At 42.1% G+C, this 24,568-nt stretch overlaps 1 protein-coding gene across 4 annotated transcripts in view; it reads left to right on the forward strand.

Moving 5' to 3' along the window:
- Positions 1 to 24,568, forward strand: part of scai (suppressor of cancer cell invasion) — a 171,117-nt gene that overhangs the window by 141,135 nt on the left and 5,414 nt on the right. For all 4 annotated transcript variants that reach the window (XM_077542791.1, XM_077542793.1, XM_077542792.1 and 1 more), the window contains one exon: positions 6,518 to 6,618. In XM_077542791.1, coding sequence (XP_077398917.1) covers positions 6,518 to 6,618 — 101 coding nt within the window. The remainder of the gene's footprint in view (positions 1 to 6,517; positions 6,619 to 24,568) is intronic.

Below are 24,568 nucleotides of genomic sequence, written 5' to 3' on the forward strand. Positions count from 1 at the left end.
TAATCACAATGTATAACATCCTATTATAAATATATTTATATTTAAACTTTATTTTCAACAATGCAGTCTACTAGTAATCCATACTGCAGTTTTCCACTTTTTTACAGATTAGTTTTACATTCTCCATACTTTTAAAGGTCTCACATTAGTCAACTTTTTACACATACTAAAATAGTTCTCAAATGTGTAAAACACATGCCTGTGACATGCATTCGTCAAAATTGACTTAAGATCTAATATTTTTACTGTCCCTAAATCATCACTCCAAAAAAAAAAGCTCAGTTTAAAACAGCCTGTTTTAGGGGCATGTCACTTTTATGTACATAGCTGCACCAGGCCACACATAGGCCATACCTTTCTCTCTTGAAGGGGCTGTGATGTCAGCACTGGTAGCCATGTGCTAATGTTGTGAATGGAAACGACTCGGCTATGGCGAGCAGAATCATTGTGGCACAACCGTACCAATTTGAGACAGACAGACATCTCTTTTACACATTTGAGAACTATTTTAATATGTGGAAAAGTAACATAATGTTACTACAGAGACTATGTTGTAGCGTTAGTTTGTGATTGTTTTGAAATGACACAAGAACATGCTCACAAAATTGCCAATATGTTGGAATTTACAGTATTTGGAACTGGCTTGTGCCCACGAAGTGGGCTCAAAATGGGAGAGGAAAAAATGAAAACGCAGCGGAGGGAGCCACAAGCGATTTCAACCACCAATTAAAAGTTTGCTAAACCTGTGGACAGTCAATGAGCCATTTATGTTTCTCGTACATCCTTGCTTGAAAGTGGCGGATGAAATTCTTCCCCGTTTTCGTGATGACTACTTCAGGAGTTGGACAACCACTTGAAAATATATTCTTCTTTTCCTCAAAAGTTCTCCGGGAAAACAGCACTCATTGTGACTCTGCGATGAACTGAATCACTGATTGTTTACTGCAGAACAAGTCAATTAAGCCAATTGTGCACATGTGCGTTGCCAGATAAGCTGCTTTACTGCCAGCTTTTTTGCCATTCAAAAGACGCACATACAGAAACAACCTCTCGGAACTAACACAACTTGATTTCTCATTGCGCATGCACGAAACAAGCTGTCGGCTTTTCAGCTCCCTGTGGGGAGAACAGGACAAATTACACAGGAATTTAAGACCAAAACAGTTGAACTAAGGTATTGTATAATCGAGTCCACATGATTTTATTTAAGGGCTTGGGCATGCACTGCTTTAATAACTTATTATGACCGCTCGCCACTGGTAGAAGGAATGTTATGGCACATCTCTAATTGAAAGGATAAGAAGAAAGGCTAAATCAAAATAAAATAAAATTAATCCACTGTCTTTTCAAAGACTCATGTGTGCACTGTACAGCCAGATCGTTATTACCCCATTGTTCTCCACGGAGCGTATGCAAGCAGGAAAAAAAAAGGAGCAGCCAGCTTCTCAAATTTCTGTGGGTGTGACAAACCTTTACCAGAGGCTGGACGGCGAGTGCACTTGCGTGTTTTGTTGACGTCACCAATTCATGGAAGTTAAATCTGCCCGTTTGAAGCACACATTTTAGAATAAGGAGGAGAAAGCTAAAGAAGTCACGGATGGACATTTTCATACCTGCTTGAATTCTAGACTGGCCGGGGATGCATATCATTGATAGTTATTATTATATTATTGATTGATAATCGTTAAATGTAGACAAAACAAATTTATACTGTTTGGAAATCGCATGGAGAATGATGATATAAAGTTTATGATAGAAAGTTTTATTGTGGAGAAAATTGAAGAGAGTTAAGCTTTTGGGTGTATAATATTTAATGTACATATAATTATCAATATTGCTCTGCAACCGCAATCACTTACTGATATATCAGGTTCGGTTCAAGGAGCAAGGGAAGGTTAGTGTGAAAAGGTAAACACAAAATGCAATTTAAAAATTATTATTTATTTTTTTACAAACCCAAAAAACAAAATTTACAATTCTTGTCAAAATCCCAATACGAAAACCAAACTTAAATTGTCCCTTCACAGCTTTACGCTGTATGAGTGTCCATTCAAAGCTTTATGCTGCACGATAAACGCAATGTTCGTCTGTTTGTTCAGTGTGTATGAGTTTTGCTACCCAGGTAGTATGTATGTGTTGTTTATGTGTTGCTGCGCAGTTTTGAGCTTATCTGGTCCAAGCATGAATCTCTACAAAGATGAAGATGAAGCTTTAAGATGCTTTACAGCATGGGTGGGGTGCCTGGTTGGCCTGCCGTGCCCCATTCTGCTGCGTTGGGGCGCGGGCCGTGTTGGGGTGGGGGGCGCTCCTGGCTCCTGGGTTTGCTCTCCAGCCGGTGGCCCCTGCGGGACCCGGGGGTTGTGCCTTGGCGCTCCCGCAGCCTGGGGGTTTGTGCTTCCTCTGTCCTGGCCGAGGTCGACGGCTTCCCTCTTTGGTGGAGGTTTTCATGCATGCCAGATCCACCACACCAGCATCTACCGAAATTCAAACACAATCTGCTTCTTCCTCTGTTCGTTGAATCGGCGGAGGCTGATGTCTGTGGATCTCACTCTGCTTCATCTATCCTTCTTTTCTTTCCTTAGTCTTTCCTTTGTTCTCTAGAGGTCTCCCTAATTTGTTGCAATTTAGGTGTTTCTGGGGTTGGTGAAAGTATCTGGTTGGTAACCTGTGGGTAGTAGGTGATGTCTGGTCTGTGCTGGATTTTTCTTTGATCCTTCCTCGGGTCTCCTGACAACTTCACGACTCTAGCAGGATTCTGAAGTATTCGGTTTAGGTGAATGGTATGGGATTTTTAATAGGTTTTAGATGAATTAATGAGCTAACACGCATGCACATATGCACACACACACACCAGCACACGCACTTACTCGCGCACATACAAAAAAAGGAGGGAAAAAGAGAGAGATAGAGCAATGATGATGACATGTCGAATCGAAAAGATTACCGAATGAATACTGAGCTTTCTCAAGAAGAATAAAAAATAATAAAAAATAATGATTTGTGTAAATTTATTATTGTTTGTATTTAATAATGAAATTAAATCTAGTTATGGTTTATAAAATTATCATATAACATGATAAAATGTGGTCATTTATTTATGTGTAAACACTGACACTCAATCAGATGCCCAAAAAGGCGAAATCAACTTCTCTGTTTTTGTGTGCTTTTATGTGGATTTTTTTTTTTTTTTTTTTTTTACAAACGAGGCAGTGTAACCAGATTGATAATTGTGATTGACTCAAGGGAGCTCACATTATCAATCTCTGGGACTGCTCCACGTTGATTTGCTCGGGAATCTGCGAGAACATAATTAATTGCAGCGTCCATTCGTCTATGGGTGTATTCAGACCAGAAAAGTCCTTAAGTCCGCTTGTTTGGTCTGGACCAAAAGCGGACAATTTTTTTTCCATTTGGTGCGGTTCATGATCTGCATTACTTCATATTTTGGCGTTATTAGATGCAAAATATTTACAAGCTTTAAGAGCAGCTCATTCAACGGAGGTTCCGTAACTCTGTTTCTAATTTTGGAACAGCCTCGTCAATTGCGTGCAGTCAAAGGAGCTGTTGCGCGTGCCCCACCCCACAACATGCTGACTGCAGCGTGGCTAAACAGAATACACAGAATTATGAGTGAATTTAGCGCAATACTACCCGGCAATATTACGGATTGATTTTTTTTACACAGGGTGTGGGGAAATATTCAGTTTTAAAAATGTTTACATGTTTAAAAAGCCTCAATTGAAAGCTGTGGCCGTCACAGTTACAAAACTGAAATTACTTTGCGACTCACTAAATGGCTTTGACCGCGGCCCAATGGTTAAGAATCATTGGTCTCGAGCAGTGTAGACTTTAGACTGTATCGTAGCTGCTGGCGTCAAGCTCTCTCCTGTAGCACAACGATCCCAGCATGCAATGCGCATTTCACCGTATTGGCTGCATTCATGTATATAAAGTGCCGTCTAGTGGATACTTTCAACCATAACAGTCACTTCAAAAATAATTCACATTCAAGAATTCGAGGCATTAAAATAAAATAAATAACCATAAACACAAAATAGCAATCAATAGTCAGTAAAGTTAAACTGTACCTTTCATATAGGTTACAGGTGTGATTATCGATCAACCATAAGGTCTGCTTGGAAACCTCAAACCTCAGTTACAAAATAAGACACTCAGTCAGGTTTTGGAAAGGTTTTTTTTTGTCAGTCAGTCTCCTGGGGCCTCATGTATGAAGGGTGCGTACGCACAAAAACGTGGCGTACGCCATTTCCACTCTCACGTTCAGATATATCAAGAGTGAAATGAGCGTGGGAATGTGCGGTGCTTCACGGCAACTCCTTGGCTGGCGTACGCAAGTTTTTCTTGCTTTGGAGCCGTTGACGAGTCGTAGAGGTGATGCTGGGCAGTTGCGATATAAATATGAAGGGAGTGTTAATTCAGCCCTTGTGATTCCATTTCTACCCAATGCGGTAGCACCTGCAGAATAGTAAAACATCATGGATCTTAGCTGCACAGCCCAAAAGTACAATTGTAAATCTGAACACTTTAACAGTAAACCCCCATGGTCATAAGGCAAATATAATGACAATCTGTGGGGGGAGCGCCTGGCGGCGCCGTCCCCCGGAAGTCCGAAACTCCATAACGCATCACCGAAGCCTGGCAACTAGTGATGGGAATTTCGGCTCTTTTTAGGGACCCGGTTCTTTTGGTTCAGCTCACTAAAAAGAGCCGGCTCCCAAATGGCTCTTTAGATTTTTTGTTGCTTAAATAAATATATTACCAACAACAATTTAAAACGATGCGCAATATGAATTACTAATGTGAAAAAATTGCACTATATCAAATGTTTGTTGTATAAAATACACTTTTATTTATAAACTCGACTATAAACTCAAATAGAAAGTGCAAACAAATTAGATAGTGCAAAACAAACATTTAACTATTTACAAATGAACTTAAATAAGGTTTAACAATAACAATTTTCAAGTGAAACAACAGACAAACAGAATCGCACAGCAAAATATAAATTAAAATGTGTAAAATAAAAATAAAAAATCTGCATCCAGAAAACAGTGTTCTTCAGTCTAGATTTACATTCAGAAATGCCAAGTGCCTCAACTTTGAGGGGCTGATCCTATTTCTTCTTCTTCTCATGTGCCGCTGTAAATTGTTTGTACAGCCTCCCCGATATGAAATTTTAGTCTTGCAGACTTTACACTCTGCCTTAGTTTTGTCATTTGTTGTATTGAAATGTGTCCATATATTGCTGCGTTTTCTCTTGTCACTCATTTTTAAACTGTTTTTTTACCTTTCCGTTTATACAAGCGCTCTCCTCCTCTCTCTCGTCTCCTCCCTCCCGTTCGCGTTTGAGTGTGTGTGACTGCTTGCAGCGTGCTGTCGTGTGCCCCTCCCCCCCTCTGCTGCTCAGCGCTGAGCGCAGACACAGAGACGTCACACACACATACTCACCAATCAAATGCGGCTTTAGAGAGAAAAAAAAGAGAGAGAGAAAAAAAAAGCGGCTCCCAGTCACGAGCCGGCTCCCATCGTTCACGTCAAAGATCCGGCTCTCAGAGCCGGTTCGTTCGCGACCGACACATCACTACTGGCAACCTACAAACAACCAAACTCTATACGACTCTTAGCGGTGGATCACTCGGCTCGTGCGTCGATGAAGAACATCTAAGTCTAGATCTTCTATTTTGCCGTATGAACTGTATCAACATTTTTCTGTCTGAAGTGTAAAAACAAAACAAAGCAAAAAAAAATAAAAAATAGGTGGAATTGGAACATTCTGAAAAATATAAAGAAATTTAGGCAGCACATTAATTTTATTAATATTAATGCTGCCAATCACAGACATCGTTAATGGCGTGATTGAGTTCCGGCAAGATTTGTTGTAAATAATTGTATTGTGTTACTATATTAAATTGCAGTGCCTCAGGGATCGGATTCAACCTGTCATCAGTGTACCCGAAATATCATCGAATAAATATATCAATTTTATTATATACTGTAAAGATTTGCTCAACTTTTAAATAAGCAAAATAACGTCATCAGCAAATTATGCGATTCGATGTTCAGTAGGACAAACAGTTGTACCAGCAAGATGAGGGTGAGAGCACACTGCACATTGCGAGAGACTCAATAGCCAGTACAAACAACAATGGCGAGAGTGGACAGCGTTGTCTACAGCCTATTTTAATGACAATGGTCCATCCATTTTCCACCGCTTATCCGGGGTTTGGTCAGAGGGGCAACAATTTTTGCAGGGAAGCCCAAACCTCCCTTTCCCCAACCAATTCATCCAGCTCCTCCGGTGGGATCCCAAAGGAGGCATCCGAACCAGATGCCAAAGCCACCTCAGCTGGCTCCTCTCAATCTATATATTACAATCTGTATATTTTGCACAGAACTAAAATACAATCTTTAACATTTACTTTGTGTCTGCAACACATCGTCATTAGGAAGACCTTGAATTACTCACTGTTTGTTTTTCTCTTTGTAATCCCTACAGATCAAGCCTTTTTACAATTCTTTGGTGATGAATTTCTTCGACTGCTGCTGATCCGCTTTGTATTTTGTTCAGCTACATTGAGACTGCATAAAGTTTTTCGGGTAAGTCTCTGTACAATAATTTATTCTCACTAGGGCTGTAACGGTTCACAGAAGTCACAGTTCGGTACGTACTTCGGTTTTGGGTCATGTTTCGGTATAACGGGAAAAACAAAAAGTCCAAAAAGCTGAATTCTCATAATTTTTTTCATTTACTTTTAGCAGACAGTACTGACAGTTTGTCCAACAGCGTCATTTAAAACTTTTAGATTTACCAAAGATAACTTGGCATAAGATGCAGATACACATACAAGTACTCAGCATTATTTTCAAAATATTCCTTAAAGAAAAAGAAAAGAAAAAGCTTGTGTTTATTGTCAGAGATAGCGGGAATGGGAGGTTTATACATCTCATTACTGTCGCGATAATTGATGTTGTCTTTTGGACAAATTAGTAATTTTATCAGTTTTGTCAGTTCGGGGCCAGACGGAGGGAAAATGGTGGGAAATAAACAGGAACAGAGGCAGAAGACGAGAGAGCGAACAATAGCCCGCGCCCTCTCTTTTAAAGTTGTGGCGCGTGTTCAAGAAGGGAGGACCGACCCCTCCCTCTTTGACTCGACTCAACTCCCAAGTATTTTTAAACTCCAAATTATTTAAAGAATTAATAACTAATAATTAAAATTTGGTCAGGTTGGCAAGCCAAGTTCTTCCAAGCAAAACATGTTATCGTTACACATATCGACTAATACTGCGGCACGGGGTAATTTCGTTCTTTGCAGAGTAACCAAGAACTCTCTTGAGGTTGAAATGCATATGACTTTTCCAAGCGCAAACAAAACATACATGGTGTAAAACATTCAGTTGTACATATGTTCACTTGTATGTGATGACATTTTTTTAGATGAAATGTGTAAGATTGCTTTGTGGGTCATAGGTGTTCTAAGTGAGGGCGGTTCCGATTGTCCCCAATTGAAGGCGCTGTGGTCACATGTAACTTTCAAGAACGCTGGAATGTGATGACCTGGGTTCAATCAGGCCATCTGGTTTAGGGGTTTATCTGTGATGTTAATCCACAACTCAACAGGGGAGAGGATGGAACCGCCCGATAAGACGCTTTGGTACCATAAACTTGTGGTTCTAGCGGGTGAAAAGCAAGCATTCACATCCTGGTGGCATGGGTGATGGTTGACTTCAAAAGTGTGGAAGGCCTTTTGGCCGTCTCTGGCGAGGGTGAAAAAGGAGGGGGAGAGTTGCTATATCTCACCCCAACCCCAGGTTGACCTCGCGCATATTTCCAAGACTGAAATGTTTGAGGAAAGGAGAACAAAAAAATTAAATTGAGGGTGACTGGCAATATTCGTTACATTACCATAATCATTATTATTGTTAATAATAAAATAATAATAATAACTAGAGCTGCGAGCAGCTATAAAGGGCCCTCGCAGCCCGGACCACTTTTGGGTACTTGCACATTGGGGTACTGGCACGTTGGGGTACAGGCACATTCAAAGCCAAATGTCTTTGAAAATGGCATAATATACCTTTACATATGAATTGTTTTAATTTTTTGCCAAGTGTGATTAGTGTGTAAAGCTCGAAGAGTTTTGGTCAATGTTAAGAACCTCAAAAATCAGTGTCCGTTTTTATTTTTGGGCAATGAGTTGCCCTGATTGGCATTTTTTAAAGTACATATATACACATCATCGTTAGTTTTACTCATTGCTCAATATTGCTTGTATTGTCCATAGAGGGCATCAAAAATAAATAAATAAAAAGTACACTTACAAAGAGTATCCACGTTTTTGACAAAATACCCTTTGTGTCGTATTTTTTTTGGGTCGATCCAAGGGCTAGGTGGCGCTATATTTTGAACTGATTATTGTAATAGAGATACCTTCAGGTCGTGACTATAAACATACATGTGAAGTTTGGGATTTTTTGGAGCATGTACCAAAGAGTTACTACGCATTTTGGCTTTCATGGCGAAGGAAATATGAAACACAAAAAATTATGCCCCTTCCCCCGTCATATAGTATTTCGAAAACTCTAGATTTTCCCCCCAGTTGTTGTCCCAGGTCTTGAGATGATACATGTCAAGTTTGAAGTCAATCGGATGGAAACTGTTGGCAAGGAGGTAAGAAGTATGACTCAAGTGAATGTGGAAAAAAGGGCCAAAATAGGACATTCAACAATTCATAGCTCATATCCTTTTTTTTGTGTGTGTGTGTATGTGTGTGTGTGTGTGTGTGTGTGTGTGTGTGTGTGTGTGCGCGTGCGTGCGTGCGTGATTGCGTGCGTGCGTGTAAAAAAAAAAGAAAAGAATTCCCATACCGTTCACCTAAACCGAACACTTCAAAATCCAGCCAGAGTCGTGGGGCCACCAGGAGACCCGAAGAGGGACCAAAGAAAAGAAAGAAAAGCGAAGCCCAGCACCGACCAGATACCACCCACCGGGCCACTAACCAGAGTCCTTCACCAACCCCAGAGACATCTGAATTCCAACAAATCAGGGAGACCTCAAGGGCCCAAAGGAGAAACTGAGGAAAGGTAGAAAGGACAGACGAAGCAGAGTGAGATCCACAGACACCCGCCTCCACCGAATCAATGACCTGAGTGAGAAACAAATTGTGTCTGAGTCTCCACCAAAGAGGGGAGCCGTCGACCCCCGCCAGGACAGAGCAAGCGCAACACCTCAGGCCCCCCCATGCCGCGGCAGCGCCAAAGGACGACCCCCGGTCCCCGCAGGGGCCACCGGCCGGAGAGCAAACCCAGGAGCAGGAGCGCCCCCACCCCAACGCGGCCCGCGCCCCCAACCCAACGCAACAGGACAGGGCACTGCAGGCCTACCAGGCACCCCACCGGCCCACAACCCCCACGACCCAACCCAGCCCCAACCGCCCCCAGGTCCCCAAATCCCCAGACACCCCCCACCCCGGCACCCCCACCACCACCACCCCCCCAACCAAGCCGCCACCCGCCCCCACCACCACCCACCGACATCCCCCCAGCCCCCGACCCCCAGACCCCGGGGACACACCGCACCCAGGCATCTGCGCCGAAGAGGGGCCGGGCAGCGGAGCGGAGAGGGCACCCGCGCCCACCCCACCCCCCACCACGCGGAGGGACGGAACACCAGGGGCAGCTGCCGACGGTGCCGAGACGGTGTCTCCACCCTACCCCACTCCCCCCCAAAGTGTGTTATGTGTCCTAAAATGTATTGTGCAAAACTAGTGCAGTGAGTTAAGAGGAGTGACCAGCTGGGCCCCCCCCAACCGGGCGGGGGGTGGGAGGCGCATCCGCCCACCAATACCCCACCCACCCCACCGGGACCCCGGCGGGGCTCGCCCCCCAGATACCGGGGCCCGCCCGAATTGCCCACCGGAGCGGGGCGGGCACAACACCGATCCCGCCCACTCTCCCGGCCCCCGGAGCGCCGAGACCCGGGCCACGGATGGAACCCCCGGCCTAGGGGAGGGGGAGGGGGAGGAGGGCGGACAGGGGAGGGGGAGGGGACGGGGGAAGGAGACGACAGGAAGGGCAGGAGGCAGCGGCAGGGCCGCAGAGAGAGGGGGAGAGGAGGAGGAAGGGCGACGAGGGAGAAGGGACAGGGAGGCGGAGGACGGGCGGGGAGAGGCGAAGAGGGAGAGGAAGCAAGGGGGAGGAAGGGGGAGGGGAGAGGGAACCACGGGGCACCCCGGCGGCCCACAGGCCCCGACCCGCGTCGCCGGGCCCAGAGTGACGGACCGCGCCGGGCCGGCGCCGCCCCGAACACCAGGGAGAGCCCCGCAACACAGCACCCCCCACGAGACCCAGGGAACGACCAAGACGCAGCCGCACCCAGCAGCCAACAGAGGGGCAGACCCGCCCACGCCCAGCCAGGGGGGGACAGCACCTGTAGAGTTAGTCCCCTGGCATGCAGTGAATCCGAATATTAGCCCTTAGTGCCCATTGGAGGTGAATCTGCTCGATCCTGTTGGCAGCAACTGGGTTCCTGACTATAAAAATACAACCATTAGTTACAAACTGTCAAATGCAGAGACATCAATGTAAGTTATCACGATGTGGTAGCTCTCGCTAACAGGCAGAATTAAATAACCAAAATTAGGTTAAAATATTCTATATACGTAGACCATATTTCTATGAATTTTGATATTTGTTTTTTATTTGAGGCCGATATTTTTTCCATTAAAATGTGATTTATGAGGAGGTTAGACCATTGGTCGATATTCAGAGTTTGTTTATTTTTCCAGTTAACAAGAATTGTTTTTTTTGCAATAGTAAGGGCTGCAAGTGTAGATTGAAATTGTTTATGTGGTAGGTCAGTTGTTGTTAGGTCACCTAGCAAACACAAGTTTGGAGATAAAGGTATCCTACAGTCCAAAATAGCGGAAAGTTTTTCTAAGACTTTAGTCCAGAAATACATAACCGGAGTGCATAACCATAAAGCATGAAAATAAGTGTCTGTAGTGTTTTGTAAACACTGGAGACAAATGTCGGAGTCGGAGAGTCCCATTTTCTTCATCATATATTGAGTAATGTATGTTCTATGGATAATTTTATATTGGATAAGTTGTAAATTTGTGTGTTTTGTCATTTTAAATGCATTTTCACAAACTTGAATCCAAAAGTCAGATTCCGGAGCTATAGACAAGTCTGTCTCCCATTTTAAGATGGGTAAAGACTTTTTTTCCGTATATGAGAGTAACTTATATATTTTTGAAAGTTTTTTTGTTGTTGTCGGAGAAAGCTTGGTAATATCTTCAGCTAAACCAGGCGGTTGGAGTGTACCCTGAAGTGTTGGAATTTGTTTCTTTATCATATTTTTAACTTGCAGATAATGTAAAAAATTTCCGTTTGTTATTTTGTATTTTTGGAGCAAGGATGTATATGGTATAAACATATTATCTGAGAAGAGATGGTGGAGATGTGTAATTCCTTTCTGCTCCCACACATCTAAATAAAACGATTGGTTGTTAATTCGAAAGTCAGGGTTATGCCATAGGGGAGAGAGCCCACAGGGCTCCACTTGGGCTTTTGTAATTTCTAATGCCTTCCACCAAGCAGTCAGGGTGGCGGAAATCATTGGGTTTTTAAAACAATTATGTCGCTTAATTGATGTTGTAATAAAGAGTAAATCTAGAAGTCTGAGGTTATTACAATCCTTCTGTTCTAGTTCCAGCCAACAGTTAGTATCTCTGTTGGGTTGCGCCCATAGAACAATATATTGTAGCTGGTTAGCTATATAGAAGTACATAAAATTTGGTGCCTCTAGACCACCTTTGGATTTACTTTTCTGAAGAGTAGATAGACTAATATTTGCTTTTTTTTTATTCCAGTAAAATTTTGTAACGGCTGAGTCCAACAACTGGAACCAGTTAGCCGTAGGTTTAAATGGAATCATTGAGAAAAAATAGTTTATTTTAGGTAAAACTTTCATTTTAACGGTGGCTATTTGTCCTATTAAAGAAATAGGAAGATTATTCCAGCGTTCCAAGTCACTATGAATGTTATCCAGAAGTGGAGAAAAGTTTAAATGAATTAAATCAGTTAATTTAGGTGAGATTTTTATGCCTAAGTATTTTAAATTACCTATAGGAAATGAGTAGTGTGGGTCCTGGCTTGCAGGGTTCCATGAATTTTCTGTAATAGGTAGAAGTGTTGATTTTGTCCAGTTAATAGAATAATCTGACAACTGTGAGAATTTAGTTATTAAGTTAAATACTTCCCCTAACGAAATCGCCGGGTTTTCTAAATAAAGTAAAATATCATCGGCATATAGATTAATTTTATGTTCTGTTACCCCAGAGTGAATTCCTTGAATCCTTCTTTCCTGGCATATGGCTATTGCAAGTGGCTCAATAAATATTGCAAATAATAAAGGGGACAGTGGGCATCCCTGTCTTGTGCCTCTCTGTAAAATAAAGCTCTTAGATATAATCCCATTAGTAGTAACTGTAGCTTTGGGGAATCATATAATACTGACACCCAGTGGATAAATGATTTCCCAAAGCCAAATTTATTTAAAACAGCAAAGAGGAAGGACCAATTAACTTTGTCGAAAGCTTTTTCTGCATCCAATGATATAATAACTGCCTTTTTATCATGCCGCTGTGACATGCTAATAAGGTTAAAGAGCCTCCTAATATTATTAGTAGAGTGACGATCTTTAATAAAGCCTGTTTGGTCGCTATGTATAATTGTCGAGATTACTGTTTCTAGTCTAGATGTGAAAGCCTTAGTAATAATTTTAATATCAGTGTTAATTAGTGAAATCGGACGGTAACTTGATGGAAGGGTGGGGTCTTTTTCTGGCTTTAATAAAAGTTTAATTGCTGCTGTATTCATGTGTGGACGTATGTAACCATTAGTTTTAATTTCTGTTACTACACTTAAGAATAGCGGAGCAAGCATTAACCAGCAGTGCTTAAAAAATATAGCCGGATAACCATCTGGGCCAGGTGCCTTGCCATTAGGCATACTATCTAGAGCACTGTACAACTCGTTTATAGTAAGTGCCGCTTCTAACATATCTTTATATTCGGTAGTTAACTGAGGCATATTTAAGCTACTGAGGAATGCCTCAATATGCTCAGGGTTAGGCATGTTAGTTTCTGAGTATAGGTTGCGATAATAGTTATAAAAAATTTGATTAATTTCTTCTGGTGATTGTGTGCATTCACCAGTTGTCCCTTTAATAGCCGTTATAAGAGATTTTTCCCGATTGCGTTGAAGTTGGTTTGCAAGAAATTTACCTGATTTGTTATTATATTCAAAGTTGTTGTATCTCAATTGTTGTATTATAAACTCTGTTTTTTTAGTTAGCATATCGTCTAACTGTATTTTTGTATTTTGTAAGTCAGTCCATATTTGGTCATTTGGGTTTATTGCGTACTCATCCGTCAGTTGTTTCATAGCTCATTTCCTGTACATTTTTAGCACATGGTCCCAACAGACTTTTTTGTGCATCTCGGGGTGCTGCACGTGCCTGCCAATATTTGTAGCTGTAGGTCAAATGTGCCGGGATTAGTTTTTATTTTTGTCCTGTAGGGGGCGCTATGGAGCCATGTCATTATGACAACTTCATAATATCAAATTTATCGCCGTGCCCGGAGTGTGCTAAATTTGGTGAGTTTCCGTTCATGTCTCGGGAGTCAAAAATTTGATCATTAGCAGAGGAGAAGAAGAAGAACTAGAGCTGCGGGCAGCTATAAAGCGCCCTCGCAGTCCAGGCCATTTTGGGGTACTTTCAGGTTGGGGTACTGGCGCGGAGGGGTAGTGGCTCATTGGAAGAAAATGTTGAAAATTGCATAATATACCTTTATATATGGAGGTGTGATTAGTGTGTAAAGCTTTTTGGTCAATGATAAAACCCTCAAAAATCAGCATCCTATTTTATTTTTATGGCAATGAGTCGGAATTGGCATTGTTTTAAAAGTATTTATATATATATATATATATATATATATATATATATATATATATATATATATATATATATATATATATATATATATATATACAGTGCTGCTCAAAAGTTTGTGAACCCTGCAGGCATGGTCAGATTTTTTGTATACAATATTAAAATAACCTTATTAAATGTTTAGTCATAACCCAATATACAATGCTGACATTGAAAATAATGGACTTGAACAAAAAGAATGATAATATTATCATTCATTATTGAGCAAAAGTTGTTGATTTAAGAAAAACTCCATGGGTGCAAAAGTATTTGAACCTTTCACTTAATCAGACATTGCACCTCCTTTTGCAATGAGAACTTCATCCAAACACTATCTTTGTTTGTGATTTATCAGTCTTTCACATCTACTTTGGAGGATGTATTTCCACTCTTCCTTGCAAAATGCAGCCAATTGAAAGAGGTTGCTTCAGGTCCCGCCACAGTATTTTGAAATAATTTAAGTCATGATTTTAACTGGGCACATCCAGAATATGAATCTTGTTGTTCTTCAGACATTTATTGGTTGTATTGCTAGAATGCTTTGGATTATTGTCACGTTGCATGATCCATCTTCTACCACGCTGTAACTTCACAAAGAACGGCTTCAGGTTATGATCCAGGATTTCACAATATTCCTCTGAATTCATGATTCCCTGGACTATGTGGAGTTGTCCAGGTCCAGAGGATGAAAAGCCAGCCCAGAACTTAACATTCTCACCACCGTGCTTCACTGTCGGGAGAAGGTTCTTTTGCTGGTATGCAGTGTTGACTTTTCACCAAACCTAACTGTTTTAGTTTATTGAATTTTGGACTCATCTGTCCACAGAAGGGACTTACAAAATGCTTTAGGTTTGTCTAGGTACTCGCTGGCAAAGTTGAGATGGGCAGCTTTGATCTTTATTGTGAGCACAGTCTTCTACCTAGCAAGCCTTCCATGAAAGCCTTGTCGATTGACTTTTCTTCTGTTTGTTAAAGCACGCACATGTGTCCTAGATGCAGCAAAAGAGGTCTGCAAATCCCTCGATGTGATGCATAGGTTGGCTTACACCTGAAATATCATTTGTCTTGTTGGTCTTGCTGATATTTTAGAAGGTCATCCACTTCTAGACTGGATTGTAGTAATTTTCAGTGTTCTCTAGTTGCAGATGATCTGCTTTACAGTGTAATGATGAAGCTCATTTTTTAAGAAGATTATACAGATTTCCCACTGACAGATGTGCTGACACTACCCACTTCCTGAGGTCCCCTGAGATTCCTTTTCCTCTCAGCATGACTGACCTGTATGGGTTCACCTGAGTAAGACCAAAGTAATGAGTTTTTGTCTCTGTTTCAGTCAGTGATGCACAATTTCTTTGCTAAACCTCTCTCATTTCATTGGTCCATTTCAGTGGTTAGTTTAGCGACCAATTTGTCCTACCTGATCCTACTTGACCTCTTGTTTTAAGCAATGCAGCTCACTTACTTTTGCACCGACATGAATTGACCAAAAACTCTTTTTAATTTAGTTTTGACTACACATTTGATTTTAAAAAAGAACAATGCATTGAATCGATAAACCTACACCGGTTATTTAATCCCTATATATATATATATATATATATATATATATATATATATATATATATATATATATATATAGGGTTAGGTCACATTAGGCTTCTGCATTACACTTTAACATGATTTGTAAAAAGGCATACGTGAGAAACTTATTTTGTTTAAAAAAATAATAATTCCAATGATATGCAAAATAACAGATAACAAACAACGTACGCACCTCGACGTGACTCGTCAGATACACAGAGAACTGATCCAGTGGACAGAACAGGAATAATTAAATAATAAATATCGATAGAAACGGATTACGCAACACAAGCACACACAAACAATTCAAAAGCACTTTATGCTATGTTCACACCAAAATAAGGGAAAGCATTCCGCTGTTGTGTCCAAAGTATTTACACCTGTACAAAAATTGCATCTCCTGCTTTGGGACATTATAACTTTTACCACAGAAAAGTGGAGTTTCTTTGAAAAGGTTCCTTGTAAACAGATATTTAAACTTCAAACATGTGGAGCAAAACAGAAAAACATTCAGTCGTCTGAGCTTTTTCTATGTGTATATGAGATTTCCTATGTGCGTGGTCATTGAATGCACCTAGAGTCCACTGCAGCACGAGTGATTGCTTTTCTTTTGCTTCTCCGCGATAAATATTTTTTCCCGTTTCAAACGTTTCTAAAACTGAAAAACACACGTGTTTTCATGTATTTATTGAAAAACATGCGTTGTACCCGTGGGAGGGGATAAGTGGCTGCCTGTGTTGTTGAGCTCCAGGTGACAACAGACAGGACGCTGTGTGTGACGTAGTCAATCCCAGAAGTCAATGTGGCACATATTTCAACCTATCAGCGAGGCAAAATGCGAAACAAGTAAAAAAAAAAAATCAACTTTGGCGAAAATGCGGATTTTTGCTGCACCGCACTGTGTCCTCCCACTGCTCCAAACGCATCCTCCACGTCGTCCCACGCACTTTCGCGCCCCTCCGCAATAAATTGACTATACGGATTTGTGCCGCCTAAACACTCCCCCCGCTTTTGGTGACTTGTGTATATACACTGTAAATCTGATGTTAGTAGATTGTTTTCTTCTCGTATGGCAGCCTGCCAGGTTATTTAACATGGAGTTTTGACAGTTGCCGTCATATTTTCGGAACCGGATCGTTCCGGTCCTGAATCTTTTACCGGAACATAGTACCGGACCGTTCCAGCCAACTTTCACCCCTGCTAGTCACAGACCAAAAAGGCCTAAACACACAATTTAAGAGGTTCTACAAGGAACTTTACACCTCTCAGAAAAGTGGTGATGTGAATATGGCAGACAGTTTTGAGAATCTTCAGTTGCCGGCCCTAAACAAACAAGACATGTCCGGTCTTGAGTTGAATTGATTTAGCTCTGAAGAGTCCGCCCGTTTCTCTCGCAGGCCAACACGGATTCATGCTTTTATTTCATGTCGCTTAGATTACTGTAATGCTCTGCTCTCTGGTCTTCCCAAAAATAATATTCTAAGCCTGAAAATACTTCAGAATTCAGCTGCACATGTGCGGACGGAGACTAGAGGGTGGGAGCATATTACACCAGCTTTGATTTTGCCTTTTATTCTGCTTGCTTTTAGCTTTTTTAACTGTTTTTATTTGGTTGTAAGTTTTTAGCTCCAGTGTTTCCTCATGGGGAGGGATGGCTGGTCTTCTCCTGTGGGCGGGCGGTCGTCCTGGGGCCGGTCTCTAGGATGACATTGCTCCCTGTGGTGGTGGGCCATCATCCCTCTCAGTGTGGATGAGCTCCTCCTGGGTGCCTTTTCTCGCTGATATTTTCTCCACTGGCAGTCGCTCTGAGGGGCGACGCGGGCCTTACAGGTATAGCTAGGGGGGCCAGATACAGAAATTGTCTATGCATGACCTGGTCTGACTCATCCCAAGAGCACTGGGGATTATCTCAAATTTAGGCAAATTTTCAGGTTACAGATTCAACCTCCCAAAGAGATCACTATTCCTGGTTAATGACTTAGCTCATCAGATGTCATTTGGGTGCTATCCATTGAAGGTGTCAGCTGATTCTTTATCTTTTATTATTTATATTTATATTTAGGAATAACTGACACGTAGATATGGTGACTTATTTAAGATACATTTTAAGAGGGCTTTGGATAAGGCTGCCTGTCGTTGGCTGGCAGACTTGAATCTGTTAAGATGACAAATATGCCCAGGTTCCTATTCATGTTTCAAACGGTTATCTGAATTTATCCCCAAATCTTTTTTTAAGGAGCTAGATAAATCAATTTCTACCTTTTATTTGGAAAAAAGCCACCCCGCAAATTAGAAAGGCTTTTTGTGGGGAAAAGACAAGGGGGAAGATGGAGGGCTAGCACTTCTGAATTTCATTCGGCAAACCTGGACTGACTGCATCATATGAAGACGGTGGCATGGTATACGATGAGATGGAGCAGTGCTCCGCCTATCCTGTGCTGTTGTCATCATTGGTTTGTGCCCCCACTGCCACTTGCATACCACGTGCATCAGACTCAACTTCTTTTTTAATTTTTTTTTAAGGTGGATTGATTAGATCACTTGGAAAACAACCTTTGTTGAGCCCAGGTACCTATTTTATATTAGAAAACCACAAACTAAACAATAATAAATCATCATCATCTATCACTGCTCCTGCATTGGGGCTCATGTCCCGTCCAGTTGAGTAGAGCCAACCAGGTGAGCCAGGCCCCTCCAATACTGGGGGTCTTGTGCCAGCAGGGCTGTATCCTTCATGGTAACTCCGTGTTGTTGGAGGTCGTCCACTATGATGTCTAGCCAACGGGTGCGGGGCATTCCTCGTGGTTGTCTCCAGCCTGCAGCCTTTGGGTCAAACTTGAGAATGGCTCGTCGGCTGGACAGGGGTAAGGCGAAGAACATGGCCGAACCAGCGGATGCGGCGTTGTGCAACCAGGCGGGAGGCTGGTTTGTGCGGGCTCTAAACGCTTGGTTGGAGATTCGCTGGGACCACCTGATGTTCTCGATGGTTCTGAGAGCCCTACTGTCAAAGCCATCTATTCTTGTGGCCAAGGTCTTACTTAAGGGCCATGTTTCAGAGCCATAAAGGAGAATGGAGAGTACGGCGGTGTTATAGATTCGGAGCTTCGTCAAGCGTGAGATGGTTTGGTGCCGCCAGAGTTGTTTCCCAAGGGACTGCCACTTGTAATGGCTGAGAGAGCACGGGTCAGCAAGATCTTTGTAAATAGCTTGCCAGGGATGGAGAGGAGACTGATGCCTCTGTGGTTCCCACAGACAAGCCTGTCACCTTTGTGTTTCCAGAAGGGCAGGATGACCCCTGTTTTCCACACCTTGTTAAAGATGTGGGTCAGCAACTCTACAGTGCCATTACCACCCGACTTTAACATCTCTGCAGATATGCAGCAAATTCCGGGGGCTCTCCTGTTGTTCAGTTTTTTCAGAGCGTCTCTGACCTCCTTGGGTGTTATGAGGTCCGTGTTACAGGCATGGTTGGGGGTTGTGTCTCCAGCAGCTGGGATGATGGAGGGAGGCAGAGTTGCGCTGTGCTGGAGGCAGGGTTGCGCTGTGCTGCAGTATGAGGCAGAAGTGCTCTTTCCAGCGTTGAAGGCAGTTTGTCTCTGTTTTGATGAGGTTGCCGTCAGTGTCTTTAATCAGGGCTGACTTGATGTGGGGGCCATTGCGACCTTGGTGGCGTAGATTGTAAACACAGCTCAGGTTGTAATTGTTGGCTGCGGACTCTAGGTGTTCGGCCTCGGCTTGCCAGAACCACTCCCTGTCCTCTGCAATCACCTCATTTCGCACGTGGTTTAGTCGTCGGTACTCTGTCAGGTCGCCTCGGAGTCATGCCTCGCAATGGTGTTAAGCGTCCTCTCAGATATCCATGGCTTTTTGGGTGATGGTGAGCCTCTGAAAACCTTCTGGGCTGACTGAAGGACACTTTCTCTAAGGGTCTCCCAGTCGCTCGTTTGGTCCAGAGCCAGGGCGTCGAAGGTGCGGCAGATGGAATTGCTGAAGTCCATGGTGATGTTGGGGTTTCTGAGGGCAGAAGAGTTGAAGTCTTGGTGTGCTGGTTGGCTCAAAGCTTTAGCCTAAGCTGAGCCACCAGGAGACGATGGTCTGTGTTGCTAAGCTCAGCTCCACGGTATACCCGGTGACAAATGACTTCCAGCGTCAAGAAATCAGGTTGTGGTCCAGGGTTTCCTTGTTCTGCCATCTGGGCTGTACCATGTCTACTGGTGGATTAGTTTCCAGGAAAGCCAGGTATCAGCAACAAAGAGGCTGTTATGGTGGCAGAACAGGAGAAGGCGGCTTCCACTATCGTTTGTTGCTCTGTCGGCAAAGGTGGTGCTAACAGGTGAGCCGGGTGACCGATCGCTGCTGCAGAGGGTGGCATTGGCATCCATCAGTACAATGGTGATGTTATGCAATGGGGCTTGGCCGGCGGCATGGTATAGTTGATCATAAAAAGCATCCTTCTCATCCTCATTAGCCGACATCCGTGGGGACATAGGCGACGATGATTGTCATCTTGCTGTGACGGTGGAGGAAGCGAGCAGATGTAGATACAGATGCTCACGGGTGTGCAGCTGATAAGAGATTTGCGGAAGGCATTTGGGATGGCAAGAGCCACGCCATAGAGGCCCTTCCGTTTCTCCGGGCCGCTGTAGATGTAACAGTGGTCGCTAGCTGTTATTTCACCACTTCCCTGCCATGTAACTTTACAGAGCCCAGCCAGTTTGATGTTATAACGGCAGAGCTCTCGAGATAGCAGGGTGGCGGCTCCCGGGCGAAGGAGGGTCTGGATGTTCCAGGTAGCGATACGGGTCCTGAGATGAAGGTTAATCCATACTCGTTGGTTGGGGGCAGGATATATATATATATATATATATATATATATATATATATATATATATATATACAGTATATATACAGTAAATACATAATGGGTGTCACAATTATCACATTAATATCTTGTTAACTTAAAGTGCCTTTAACAGCACTCGTTTTTTTAACGCTCGATAGCGATCGTCCCTTGTTTGGAAAGCCTCAACTAAGGGAATTCCAGTCACGACGCAGCAGAAAGGACCACGTCAAAACTACCCAAGAGAAATGCACTAGAGCTAAAACACACAACGTTTAAGGGGCAGAATGTTTGCGTGGAGGAGCCATTTGGGCTGTGTAGCACTTCCACCTGTTCCCTGCTTTGAAAGAACACACTGGGTTAGCCGTTAGCAACGAGCTAGCCGTTGCTCCAGCTCCCTCTCCAAGAGGTGTCCATGGGCTCTCACCCCTGTGAAATCAACAACTTTTGCTCACTAATAAATGACAATATTATCATTCTTTTTGTTCAAGTCCATTATTTTCCATGTCAGCATTGTAGATTGGGGTATGACTAAACATTTAATAAGGTTATTTTAATATTTTACACAAAAAATCCTAAGCATTCCAGCAATACAACCAATATATATAGTTTGTTTTACTCATAGCACAATATTGCTTTTATTGTCCGTAGAGGGTATAAAAAATAAAATAAATAAATAAATAAAAATTAAAGTGCATATGTATGAATTGTTCTGATGTCACTGAAAATTTTCAGTGGTGGAAAGTAAAAAAATATTCATAAATGACTTAATTATCACACTTACAAAGAGTATCCAAATTTTGGACTAAATACATTGTGTCGTAATTTTTTTTTTGTCCCAAGGGCTAGGTGCCGCTATATTTATAACTGACTATTGTCATAGACCTTCAGGTCGTGACTATAAACATACAAATGAAGTTTGGGATTTTTTGGAGCATGTACCGGGGAGTTATTACGTATTTTGTCTTTCATAGCGAAGGAAATATGAAACACAAAATATGATGCCCCGCCCCCATCATATTGACCCTTTGCACGTGACGTCACAGCCCTCATGGGAACGCCCCCTCCAGGACGCTGGACGGCAAAAGAGCCACTTGCCTGTATTGTAACCATTGAATATTGTACAGCTTATAAATCCCTTTTCTAATTGATTATCTTATAAAATGGTCATATCTTTCTGTGCGTTCGGTTGTACAGACAGACAAAGAGTAAACCAAGTGTTGCTTTTTATCGCATACCCACTAATTAAGACGAACAACGTCGATTGATAGCAGCAATCAACAGAAAGGACTGGCAGCCCACAAAGTATTCACGGATTTGCAGCGATTATTTTTTGCGAGGTTAGTAGATAAATATTGTTATTAGTAGATAAATGTTCACACATTTTACTAGTAAACGTACACTCTAACAAAGATTGTAACAAAGGTGTCGAATTGCGTGTTTCAAATCACATAAACGAGCCAGATAGTTAGCGTCCACTCTAACTGCACGAACACACAGCTTAGCTTTAAAATGTACCTTCTTCAAAACTATTAAGTGCATTTGACTGTTTAATAATGGGGAATTTTTCTAACCCTTTCACTCTGGAGCCAAAGTCATATTCATGAAATTACTGCATAGCTTGCCCCTACGATAGTCATTTGTTCTATGCTAGTAAACATAGTAACATAACATCATTTTAGCGCTTCAATATAGAAGGGACTATTTAAAAATAAGTCAGTTAGCATGATAAACAAGTTGTACCTTTGCATTACGAGGTATATTGTCCCCTGGTATGAGCGTAGCATCTAGTTCCAGACACCCAGCCAGCGACAAGCTTTTGAATCAGCCCCCAGGGTTGGGAGGGTTACTTTTAAAATGTAATCCATTACAGTTACAAGTTACCTGCTAAAAAATGTAGTTAGTAACTGAAGAAGGTATATTAAAAATCCATACTTTTGCGTGTCCAATAAATCAAATTGTGAGATAAGAAATGAACAGAGTTCCTGCGCAGAATGACTTATTCCGGAGATCTCCGTTACATCATTGAATCAAACTCAAACAGTTTCAGATCAATAATGCCACTCCTCTTTCGAAGAGCCCACACTTTATTACAACCAAATTGCAAGAACAGTGTCTCCAACTCCGCCCCTCATGAATAAGTAAATGTGTTATATAATGGAAAAATACAGATTGAAAAACAGACTTCTCAGCACACAGATACAGCTGTATTCGTCTCTAGTCAAAATATACTTTCAAGGCACTTCTCAGTACTTTCTCCCATTACAAAATCTCACAAACAAGTTGAACTCAACAGCTCCTAATGTAACATAGTTATATGAGTGTGCACTCTCTCTCACGAACAGAAATGTGTTTTCGCACAGAGAAGGAACTTCTAGACCAAACAATGTGTCCCAGTTTAAGGTCAAATTATACTGAGTTCAAAACTACTTTACCTACTTCACATCTATAAAACATTTCAACATGGTTAATATAAATAATTAAAATGTTAATCATGTATAACAATGGTTAATATATGAAATAAAGTATTAAAAATGTTAATAATATATAACATAACTTAATCCAAGTACCATAATATTAAAGTAATGTAATTAGATTAATTTTGGATTACTCCAATATTGAGTATGCTCATGAAGACAAAATGAAAATAAATATCACCACAATATATATTCTAAACATTGTGCCCCTGCTATTTGCGGGTGATAGGGACCCGGGCAGCCTACAAATAGCAAAAATCCTTGTGTAATTAAAAAGCATGTAGGGTATTAATTGATAGATTGAAGGCCATATGCTGTTTTCGAACTGTCACTTAAAGCAACCACACCTCACAGTTTGATGGATGGATGGATGGTGTAGCGATTATTTGGGTTGCCCTAATGGCTTATGAAAAATTTAGAAGGTACTGAGGAGAGTTGTAATTTCCTCAGCAACCTCGGGGGCACCACGTTGACTTTGCTTATTTGTAGGAGCAAAATAAACGATAAAAATCTTTTTATCAAGTACTCATAATCTGAAGTTGCTTCTTCAGTTAATCATGGAGTTCTTTGCTTTCATAAGAGAATTACTAATTCACTCAGTAAACACAAATAATTCGGATGGAATTTCTAGACAACAAGTTTATTTAGTAAACACACATATATCAGTCACAGCCTAATCTATTGATGAAACGGAATAAAAATGTCAGTCAAAGATAAAAGAAAACTTGCAACCTTACTAACTAAGTTAAAAGAAGGTAGATGAAAAAGGTAGATGGGGGATAAAGATGGAAGCGTTTGACCTGTAAATTATTTTATTATTGAAAAAAAGCGTTGCACCAGTAGTATATGATCATCATATTTCAATGGAGGCGCAATTTACGAACCAGTTCAGTCGCACGGGAGAGAGAGACACTCAAGCGTCAGACCTCGGTTGAATGCTGGAATGCTGCAGCAGGTCTCCGGCTGCCTGGTGATGCATGCGCGGCCTGGGGGTCTGCAGGTCCTTGTGTGAGCGCTGCGGGGGCGCCTCGGATTCACGGCTGGAACAGACGCGCGCATTTTGGGGATGCGCAGTGTGTTTGCGTGTCCTAGCTTGATGCGCATTTTGGGGACACGCGTTGTGACTCAAGTCCGGGGCTCAAAGGAAGAAGCCGTGTGGTCACCCTCAGCGACCATGTTTATCGTGATGATCAGGAAAAGTTCATAGGGCCAGACGTGAGGTGGAGAGCAAGGGTGGAGGAGTTGCAGGAACGGGAGAGCCCTTGAGCAGTTCAATGGGGAAGAGAGTTCAGGAAAAGAGTTCCAGGAAAAGAGCGTTAGGAAAAGAGAGAGAAGTTCCTTCACGCGCTAGCCATAGCCCACAGGGGCAGAGTCACACCCCCTCCGTGCGCATGAAGCAGACTTGGTCGACTGAGACTAAGCTTTTGGGATAGTATTTGATAATTTTTGGATCAGAATTGACAAGCTTCATTTATCATTCTGAACACATTTCAAACATTACCGCGATCATAAAGTTATTGAATTCGCTAAGCTTACTAATTAGCTAAACATCATTCATTTGAGATAGAAATACAGGTTGTGCACAAAGATAAACAACAGGAGTTACTTGATGTCAGTCAAGTACATAGAGTCCGTGTATGTCCCAAATTATGTA

Source organism: Vanacampus margaritifer, chromosome 14 (genome assembly GCF_051991255.1).
Source record: "Vanacampus margaritifer isolate UIUO_Vmar chromosome 14, RoL_Vmar_1.0, whole genome shotgun sequence".
Classification (NCBI taxonomy): domain Eukaryota; kingdom Metazoa; phylum Chordata; class Actinopteri; order Syngnathiformes; family Syngnathidae; genus Vanacampus; species Vanacampus margaritifer.